The sequence below is a fragment of the Tyto alba genome, unplaced genomic scaffold (assembly GCF_018691265.1).
Source record: "Tyto alba isolate M040663 unplaced genomic scaffold, T.alba_DEE_v4.0 Super-Scaffold_18, whole genome shotgun sequence".
Classification (NCBI taxonomy): domain Eukaryota; kingdom Metazoa; phylum Chordata; class Aves; order Strigiformes; family Tytonidae; genus Tyto; species Tyto alba.
In genome coordinates this window covers 8,634,376-8,645,290 of record NW_024881280.1, presented here as the reverse complement: position 1 = coordinate 8,645,290, position 10,915 = coordinate 8,634,376, and the positions used below count along the sequence as shown (strand labels likewise).

The 10,915-nt window shown below is 42.2% G+C and overlaps 1 protein-coding gene across 6 annotated transcripts in view; it reads left to right on the top strand.

The window, feature by feature from the left end:
• The first annotated feature begins 3,026 nt into the window (after positions 1-3,026).
• LOC104361972 (cytosolic phospholipase A2 epsilon) overlaps positions 3,027-10,915 on the top strand; it is a 37,046-nt gene continuing 29,157 nt past the window's right edge. For 3 of the 6 annotated variants that reach the window (XM_042791235.1, XM_042791231.1, XM_042791236.1), the window contains exons 1-2: positions 4,179-4,239; positions 5,121-5,193. In XM_042791235.1, the coding sequence (XP_042647169.1) occupies positions 4,198-4,239; positions 5,121-5,193 (115 nt within the window). In that variant the 5' untranslated portion in view covers positions 4,179-4,197. Of the gene's footprint in view, positions 3,100-3,194; positions 3,218-4,178; positions 4,240-4,371; positions 4,423-5,120; positions 5,194-10,915 lie in introns of those variants that run through there. The other 3 variants (XM_042791232.1, XM_042791233.1, XM_042791234.1) reach the window with 3 other exon arrangements.

Sequence of the window (10,915 nt, the reverse complement as noted above, 5' to 3'; positions counted from 1 at the left end):
ATCAAGGTTCTGTGCCCGAAGAAGGCCAGGGTCTCATGTGAAAAGGCAGCCCCGCTGCTGTAATTCAGTGCTGGGAGGATTGCAGCATGCGGGGGTGTCCCACGCCAGAGCAGCTCGGGAAGGGCTGCAGCTGTGGGAGGGAATCCAGTCAGAGGAAGTTAGTGACCCATGACAGAGCAGTGTGGGGAACGCTGCGGCCCATGGGAGGAATTCAAGTCAGAGAAAGTTTGTGGAGGGCTGTCTCCTGTGAGAGGGGGACCACGATGGAGCGGGAGGAACAAGTTTCGGACACTCCCCTCACCGAACATGAAGGAAGTGGCAGCGCTGACTGCACCCCCCATTCCCTGCCCCTGTGCCACTGGGGGAGGAGGTAGAGATATCGGGAGCAGAACTGAGCCTGGGAAGAAGGGAGGGGTGGGGGGAAGGTGTTCTCAAGATGTGGCAATGCTTCTCACTGTCCTACTCTGTTATGTGTTGTTAGTGTCTGTAATAAATATATGTTCTTTTTTTCTTCCCCTAACGAGTCTGCCTTTTGCTCGTGATCATAAAAGGGGGATTTTTCCCCATCCCAGTTCTATATTGAACCCCAAGCCTGGCTCTCTGTCCCTTCTTATTGATGGAAGAGAAAGGAGAGAGAGCTGCTCTGTGGTGGTTGGCTGCCAATCAGGCCTAAACCACTACACTTGGGAATGCACTAAATGATGTGTGCACACACCTGATAAAGGACCTGATAAGCCACTCATTAGCAAAAAACAACACTCCTCTTCAAGCTGTACAGGAGACCAGTTTGCAATGCAGGAAACAATCGTTTGTCACTCCCAAGAAGCAAGAGTCTTGTCCACCAAAACATGGATGTTGAGCAACCGTCATTGCATACCTGGACATGGATATACAGCAGAATAAATATCTTACATTTCTTCCTCTTCAGTTAATGAGACATTTCATAAGTAAATCTTTTGCCCCTTTGGACAGTTTTTCAGATGTTACGAAAAAATATTAACTGTTGGGATTAAAAAGAAATAAAACCAAGACCCCAAGTATTTTGAGAAGGGAATGTACTCAAGCACATTAAAGGCCAAGAAAGGTCCAACAGAGAGAGACATGTAGCTTCTGTTTCTAGTGTGAATTCTTCCTGAGGGGTGAGATAGTGGAGAGAGAGAGATAGTCTTTTCTAGAACTGGAGCTGGTTAAGAAGTTGTTTTTTGCCATCTTTTTGGTCACAGTCCCATGGAAGCATTGTGAAACAAAGGCAGGTGCTGGCAGCTGGGAATTTGTCAAAGGCCAGCCAGGATGACTCACAGGAGTCACTCACCTCCTTCTCTAGCCTGGCCTAGAAGAAATAGGTAAGAGAAATAAGAGACTTTTCTCGCCACAAATTTCCCAACAAGGTGCATAAACAATTTCCACCTCATATTCTAAAATTCTATCCATTCTTTTTATCTGAGAAGCCACTGATAAGCTTAAAATAAGGTACCCACACTGTCAAAATAGGCATCATAACTGAATCCTTAACATTTGCCAGGGAGGATGTCTTCACGTTTGTCAGAGTCCTCCTGTTATTTCAAAGATCTGGGTATTACATCAGCTTTGCAAATTCTGTGGGCTCCCTGAGGTACTCTGGTTCAGTCTTGCTTTTCAGCTGTTGGTCTGCTTTGGGGATTTTTTTGTCAGGATTACATACTCTGCTTGGCTTCACCTGTGGAATTTTGATAGTAAATGGTGAGCATCTGCTCCTTCCTGGTTTTACCAGCCTCAGACTGGTCAGAAAACACATGTTCCTGAGACAAGGAAAACAGTTCTCTGAGGATCCCACTTACAGCCTGATTCACCTTCTCCATTTCCCTTCTCAGAATTTGTGATGCACCCTAAAATCTCAGACAATCTGAACCAGACCAGAGATAGAAGTTTCTCAGACACCGGCACAATGTTTTGGATTACTGGGTTCTCCATTTGCTGTATGTTCACTAGACGTCTTTTCCCAGGTGCCTGTGCTGAGACTACTACTGGGTAGACTTCTGCTAATGGGAGTATGTTATCTTGTGTCACTTCACATCTTCAATCGAAAGAGCATTGAGGGTAGATTCCTAATCTTAAAATCATTGATGACAAAAGTAAATTTAATTCAGTGAAAAGTCGTAAGGCCTTTATTCTGCATTTTCCTGATGTGTGTAGAAGGGGAAGACAAGTTGTGGGTACTGTGAGTGTATGGTGTCACCTCCTGCAGTTCTCAAGGCGTCATTTCGTATCAAATATCTGGGCCTATTAGCAGCTGGACCTGTGCAAGAGCTATTCACCTGCATATCTGCTACTGCACGGTTCTCTGCCAGAAAATGGAGTAGTTGTGTGTCATTTTTATACCATAAACTGCATAATGAAACTGCATTATGTTTAAAACATCTAGACATTAGGATTTAGGATGAATCAATGTACAGCCTTGTTTGGAGAATAGTTTGTTCTTTTTGTCTTGGTTTACTAAGAAGTTTTGTGTTTGTGGAAGGGTTCTGAAAGCAGGAAAACATATATCCACCTGAAAATTATATGAATGAAAATGTGGAAACATCTACCAGCAAGCAACTCATCCCCCTCTACCTTCAAGAAAATAAAACTAAATAAAATTCTGTTGAAATAGAAGGTCTTTCAAATGTATTTTGTCCACAAAATTTTTGATTGTTTATTGGGGTGTTGTAGAACTCTGCTTTCCTCCAGCCTACAGCTAGCTGCTATCATTTTCTCTGATTTGTGAGTTGCTTAGGCTGCCAGGTCATAGGTACCCATGTATAGGTGCTGTGTGTTATCACTCCCTTATCTCAAATAGCTAATAAATTTGGCACATTGGTGTGTACAACCTTCCCCCAACACACACCTCTGGTGTTTAGCTATCAAATATCCCTCCCCTTCTCTCTTCATAACTTTCCCTTTCAGGCAATGAAGAAGGTGGGGCGTGGATAAGCCACTTGCTCCTCAGCAGGTGCCTCCTTAAAGTTTGCAAAGGTACTTTGTGAGTCACTACCAGCTGTTGCCTCTAATGCTACAGTGACATCCATATCTGACTTGTACGCAGCTGGGAGCACGATGGGATCATACTGGAGTGCTCGTGAGGTAAGAGCGAGGAAATTCAGACCGTAATTCATTAGAAGCTAAAGATGACCTGGGGTGGGTTTGTGATTGAGATTCGGGTGTCTAGAAGAGGATTTGGGAACTGTTCATCCAAATTCACGTATGTATTTACTTATTGATGTCAGGCTGACTGATAGCTTTGCTGATACTGGCTGCCCTGTGGAGGCACTTTTGATGTGGAGGGAGGTGCAGCTGCAGCGGGTGATGCACATGGAGGCTGGGAAGCAGTCTGAGGGGGCTCACAGGAGCTTGCTGAGGATTTGGGCTGAATCTGTGGTTTGCTGTGTAAGCTGGGCTCTTCCACAGCACAGCATCTGCCAGCTATGAGCATTGTCACACGCTGTGCCCGCGTAGCCGTGCTACCAGCCGCCTGGTAGCGATGTACGCAGGGAAGTCACTGACTAAGAACAGTGATTAATCATGGACACAAAGATGGTCCTTGTTTGACATTTGTGCATGGCTGACACCTGCAAAATTCTTGATTTGTCTTTGTCCATAATCTCTGAGACTACTTTTTATTATTACTTATTTGTGTGTAACATAACTGGGGGGTGGGGGGTGGGGAAGGGGGGTGTGAGGGGCGGAAGCCCTAAAACTGCCTGTAGGGCTCGAGGGAGTCACATTCTCTGTCCTCTCCTCAGCTCTGACATTAACCTGCTGTTTGACTATAAGTAAAATATTAAATAATTCTGTGCTCTGCTTCCCCTGCTGTAAAATGGAGATTATAGAGCTTCTCTCCATAACATGGATGTTTGATAGTGTAATTGTGCACTGATGCTTGGAGACCTCAGATGTGGAATCCCCATGGCTTAACAAATAAAAAGCATGAATGTCTAACCAAACTGGTTAGAGAAACACTAAGTATCTACAGGTTCATCCTTTTGAAATGGGGGGGAGTGTAATGAACAGAGTCTGGCAATGGTCTTTGTGCAGAAGTTACATGTACAAAGCAAGGAATGGGACTGTCCTCTCTCCTTGTCCCCCTGCCCTTTATCACCGGAGGAGGCTTGTGAGAAAGAGGCTTCTTGGTGACAGGGGGTGGGACAATTGTTCCAGCCAGAACCTGAATCCAGATGGAACATGCCCTTCTGTTTTGGACAGAGACATAAAATATGGACCAAGGTTGGTTTATCATAATTCAAGAGTGATAGGGGAATTTGCATCCAACTTCTTAGCTGGGTCAATTCTGAACTGGAAAAGGAGTGACATAGCCCCGCTAAAGGATTTAACAGAGTCATTTTGCTAGCAGAGACTGGGAGAGGGGTTAGGTAATGACTTCTAGTGGAGCAATAGCTGAAGTTTCAGGTACTAAAATCTTCAAGAATTAGCAATTTGTTTGGATTGTGTCTAATTATTTGTCTTTCCTTTTGTGCTTAATGATCCTTTTTGTAAATATCCAGCATCTAGTTTGGGTGGGGAAATTTTGTTAACATCTCTTCCCAAATAGTTTTCTTTTGTGCAGATTCTTCTGCCTTTGTGCTGGTGGTGCCTCACCGAACAGTTTCATTTTCCTCTGGGGTCATGATTCTTTTGAACATAACTAAGACAATTATCTGCTTTCTATGTGAAATTTCAACTGTTCAAGAGAACTGAAACCTTTTGTTGTTGTCTACAGATGTTTAATGGAGGGGTTTCTCATGAACACTCCTTCTTTGCTAGTTTATTTTCCAGCTTAATTATTGATAGATTTATTTTAAATTAAAATATCGTGTCATGTAATGCAAGCATTAATTTTATTTAAAACCATTTTACTGTGCTATCCACTATACTGTTATTTCTCCCATCATTAGTCTACATAGAGAGAGGAATATTTCCTCTTTTTCTGCCTCATTTTTTTAACTCTACGTAGACATGATTTTAACTTCCAAAGAAATGCATACAGTTCATCTTCCAATTTTGCTTCATGGCTTTGAAAATTGCAACACACTCATATGGAAAGGCGTGTTTTACGAAGCTTAAACAATTTAATATTCATGCAGGTAATAACTGTCATTTTCTTGCAGAGTGAAGAATGCCCGTGCTGCTCACTTTCTGTAAAAATTGTAAGAATGAGAAATCTGAGAAAGGCAGATCTGTGTGAGTATAAATCTTGCCTTGCAGTTCTTGGTAGTTCAGTTCTGAAAGCAGAGAGTATAAGCAAGTACTGTAACTTGTATCTGTGCATGAAGTGTCACCGTGGTTTCAAATATTGATGCATATTTGAATTCAGACTATTCTTAGAATACATTTTTGTATAAACAATATCTTCCTGTTTAGAGAATGTTACTATTATTGGGAATATCAAAGGTCTACTGTGGTATATTGTAAAGTATCTTAACTGCTAACAAGCTTCAGAGCCAGTTTTGCTGAACAATTTCAGGTGTTAATTCTCAGTTGCAGTTTTTGATGTGCAGAAATGCAGACTGCACCTCTGCTTCTCAACAAAAATGCCAGCACTGATGAGCAGCTGCCAGAGCCTATGGGGTAACACAGAAGCTTTGGTATCATCTTCTGTACCTGTCTGCTTTTTTTGCAGACAGCAGAAATATATATGGACACCTCTGAATTTCTATGTGCCCAATCAAAAAAAAAAAAAAAAAGAAAAAGAAAATAAAGAGGAGCATTATATAGCTTATTGTCAAACAGCTTTTTTTTTTTTCTGTCAAGTGTTTACTGAAATGTACTTGAAATATCAGACTTTCAAGACAAAACCAGTACTGTTGAAATGTTTCTGGGGACTTGGTAGAAGTGGAAGTGAAGAGAGGGAATTTCAGTGGTTACTTAGGTGGGAGAAATCAAGCTGAAGGTCAACTCAAATATCTGCTTCAGAGAGAAAGAACAAGGCAGGAATGCAATGGAAGGGAAGGGCATAGGTACCTTTTCGTATTAAGTGAGACCAAGTGAACTCAACAGGAGTATATGCCTCCTTAGAGATTACTGTTCAATTCTTGCTTTTCTACTGTTAAACCTAGCACAGGAATATTGCTTTTACTTGAAAACATCATATCTTCAGAGAAGGATGAAAGGATGGTTCAGTTCCCTCTCTGTCTTTTTAATTTCAGCTGAGCTGTCTTCTGGCGTAAATGATACCAGCCCAAGGGAATGCCTAAATTGCTCTGATATACAATAGCATCAAGATAACCACCTACAGAGTTGATAACCTGATAATCTGCCTTTGGCCTTAAAATCCAGGATGTTTATTTCTTTCTCAGCATTTTATAATGATTGGAAAAGGCAGCCTTTATATTCTTAAGGACCAAAGAACTTCCATAAACCCATAGTCATTTATCTTAGCTCTTTATCTTGTATCAGTCTTTGTTCTGTATCTTCATTTTGAGCAGAGGTTTGACTGCCTGATTGCAGGCATGAAACTATGTCACTGGAGATTTGCTTCCAAAGCCAGATGTGGAGGAATGTCTTTTCTGTCAAGAGCCAAAAGAAGTAGTGCTAGGTGTCAGGGTCTGATAAAAGCAGCCACGTCCATGTCCATCCCCATCCCAGTTGCCTTTCTTTATTGTGCAACAGAGCACCACATTTTTTTTCCCTTCTGAAAAGCAGGAGCAAGTTACCTGTGGCACAGCAAAGAGCCAGTAAGACTTTATCTGCACCGTACCTGTACGTTCTCTCAGAGCACTTAATTTTGTTAGTGGATCCATGTCAGGTGGTGTGATACAGATCACAAGAAATGAGACTGTTAAAAAGCACTAAGATGAATTAGAAAAACAGTGTGAGAGTGTAGTAGGAACCTTTACATGTCGGCCCTTCCATTCTTGACAAAAATGATGTGTAGATAGCTTCTAATACCTAAATAGTAAGAGAAGTCCTCAGAGGAAAAGATCAAAAGGCACCCATTAAAAACATCTGCCATGAAAGAGAGAGGTATTGGCATGTACAGCAAAGCTCACTTTGTAGTCTATACCAAGTTCAGAGTGGATTAGGCTGAAGTACATTTATGGGCAGTGAGACCCGTGGAGTCTTTGAAAGGAAATGGGGGAATCTTAATCTATGCATTTCATTGCATGTGAATAGAGTCCCTTGAAAGTAGCAACAAGGATTTAAGAAGAAAGTAAAGCTAACTAGTTAGGCCTACATATTTGTATTTCTGTAGATATTTATTTTCCTAAAATTAATCTTTGCTCAAAAATTATTTTTTAAAATATTATTTGTGGGAATGTATTTGGCATGTAATTCATGTATTTATTCAAATATTTGTAAATATTTGAAGTATATTTATCTCAGAATATATTTTAGGAGGAAAAGAATCAGTTGTATTTTGCATTCACAGTTATTTGTTTCAGTCACAATTTCTGTGCAACTTAAAGATGTTAAGAGAGACAGAGATGGGTACAGAGACCTGAAAGACGGCACAGAAATAATTTAAACTGCAAAGAGACATCAGTGTTTTGTTGTAGTCAGAGTCTGATTAAATCAACCTGTGGTTTTTGGAAGACCACCTGTCAAAAATGAGCACACTTTGTTTTTCTTCAGCTGTGGCACTATGCAGTTAAAGTGTCCTCCTTGGGCAGAGGAACCGCTACCCACAACCCACAGCATCCATGCCTCCTCAGATCTCACACATGTCATATAATATAGGACTTGGGTTTTTTATTATAGGATCGCTGTGGCAATCATCTATAATCATGATCTCCTGACATTTTTCCGTTGTGTCAGACAAAAGGTTGTATTTGTACATGGTGTGAACATAATAACAAGAATTAGGCTACTAATGTGTGTTGAATCTGATATGAATAAGGCTTACTCATGAATCAGGATTTGCTCCCACATTATGTAGGTTATCAGGCAACTACAGTCTGAGTAGTCCATATCATTCCCAAGACACTGCTGTTGAAATTTCTGGGCAAAATTGAGTTTGGCTAAATTTTCCCTGTCAAAAGTCATAAGAATAGCAATGCAAGACGAATCCAAAGGCTCCTCCAGGTTTACAGTATGCCCCCAGAAGTGACCTATAATAAATGCTTTTGGGCAGGGCAAACACCGAGGCGTGCTTTTCCCTGCCCCGCTCTCCCAAGGGATCTGCGGTTCATGAGGTCTGTGGCTCAGAGATCTGCCTCCTGAGTCAAAAGTAGTGTTTGCATTGTATTGCTGTACCCAAAATTGTCGGCACTTGGAGGCCACTAAGGGATTTTACTTTGGCATTTTTCAGCTCACTTTGCATTGGGAAGACCCAGATGATCTTTCTCAGTGTCATAGGAAAACACCAAACCCATTTTCAGTGTGTTATTCTTTGGGGAGGTCTGTATACTTATTTTGCTAACCAAATAGTTACAGATATTTTGTTTTTCTCTTCTTTGCCTTTCATGGGCAGCAGAAATGCCAGCTTGAGAAAAGCTGGCCCTTTTCAGACTGGACTGAGAATGCCTTTTCTGCACACTAGCTAGGGTTAGCTCTTACTAAATTGTCTTACAAAGACAACTGCCCCTTTGTATTTATTCCAAAACCAGCAGAAAACTTATCATTAACAGATGCATGACTACAGCTGTCTCTTGTTTTAAAACTGTGAAAGTTTTGTGGCAGTCACAAACCTTCATAAATGTATCCACCATTCCTGCAAAATCTGGATTCACTGCCTGGGTGGTGCTGTTTCTCTGCAACTATACAGGCTGATATGAGATTTTGGAGAGAAGTGTGTAATTGCCCATAATCTGAACACTGATCATCCAACCAGGCTGGTTTGAGGCACAAGCAAAATAGGGAGCTATTGGCAGCATCCAGAGCAGGGGGTCACAAACTGAGGTGACTGGGCTCTCCATGCTCCTGCACCCCCATTGCAATGCACAGGGACACAAGAGTGGCTGCTCTGGATCAGATCTTTCATGCCCCGTGTTTGAGAGTGGCCAAAGGCAGGGGAGGAGTGTGAGAGTAGGGCAAAAGCGTGTAGTGCTCTCTGCACAATGTGTTCTGCCAGCATTTGATCACTTCAGAGCTGGTAATTTCCCAGGCCAAATACAGTTTTTCTATGAATGCAGCAACACCTCCAGTCTCCTCCAGAACTTACATAAACTATTCATGAGCATTAGTCTTTGTCTACCCTCTGGATTCCATGTCACAAAAACCTTTGCTGCAATCTCAACACCTCATCCTTGTAGTGGCAACAATCAGTTTTGCCTTCACTGCTGAAAGGCTCTGAATTTGTTCTGCCCTCCAGTGACTTCCCATAATCTTCCCTTACTCTACTTGTCAGTTGACATAGTGGAGATCGCATTTCAGAAGGCTTCCCATGTGTGGGAAGGGATTGGATGTTGCAAAACTCTTGTTTCCTAAGGGCTGCTCCACCAGCCAAGTTCACTGGAAGAGGGCATAGCTTTCATCTTCATGTCCCCCCACCCATTTCTTCACAGATCCCCATGACAGCCACCTTTATGCAAGGCTCTGCATTTCCACCATTTAACCATGACGGACTTTCCTTCTGGGAAGACTGCTGTGCTGGCTAAGTACCACTGCATTTCACCCACTGTGTGCTGATTATAACAAGAACTAGACCTACGCTGTGCAAATTCCCTGGAGTAGATGTTGTTTCCAGCGTGGCTGCCCAGACCTGCCTGGCTGTGCACAGTCCCGTCGGCGCACACCCGGTGCCCGCTGGCCCCCGGGGCCACCGCTGCAGTTGCAGCAGGGCACAGGCTGCCTCCCACAGCTGGCACATCTGGGTCAGGGTGGCCCTTTTCTCAGAGGCAGAGTTCATTCGTCTTCCAGAAGGGAAAATAAGTATCTTTTACAGTTCAAAGTCACACCTATGGGAGAGAATCCTGTTTGTTTCATAGGCTAGTAGTGAAATATAAGGTAACATTTTCTACATACATGTATTTCACAGAAATATTCCCTTCAAGAGACAAAAAATGTCTTTAAAAATATTGGCTTGCCCTACTTTGTATGTTGCAAAGTCCAAGGCTCTAGAAAGCTTTTCCTGGAATGGCCTTACAGCTACATTTTTTTTTTTTCTTTAATATGACAAGCTAATCTCAACCAGCATTCTCATTAGATAAAACCTTAGTCTTGTCTTTAACTATAGTATTAAATCTGGTTCTTGTTAAATGTGGGCCTTATTGCTATGTAATTTCATAGGAAACTCCCAATTCTACAGTGTCCATTGCTTTTAAATTTGGAAAGCACTATTACAAGTGTTTTTTCTTATATGACCTCAATCCTCTGTGATGCCATCATAATAACGAATTCCCTTTCATTGCCATGTTCTCCAAAAGGAACTATTGTGTGCAGAAAGGACTGATTGAAGACGTGCACACAGTGATCTGTGTATGCTACTTCTTACCTTTTTCACCGAGTGTAGCACTGATGTGAGGGGCAGCATGGGCAGTACCAGCAGGCAGATGCCTGGGCTGGCCAGCGCCAATGGCATGTTTGCTTTTAGGGTGAAATCACTTCCCTGTCAAAATGGATGTGGTCACTTTCTTTTTCCACAGTTGAGAGAAATCCTGGGATGTGGGCCTTCGAAAAAGAGCTCTGATGTCTTTGCAAGGCACCTCATCTAAGCTTCTGATGCCACTGGCTGCTCAGGCTGTGTTTGCATTAATGGAGAGAAATCCTAAAAGCAGCCCAGGACAAACACTTGGCAATAGGAATCTGCACAAGGATAGAGAAGTAGTTATGTGGATATCTGCTGAGTTACAATGAGGCCTGTAAACAAGGATTTCCTCACTGGTTAAGAAACTGAAACAAACAGGTATAAAAGCAAGTGTTAATCACCAGAAGCTCCTCCCTGTGATGTCATATCCTGAAGCAAGGCTTTTCTTACCGTAATTGTAAGCTGGTTAGATCAGGATCAACAGCTAATTGCATAACT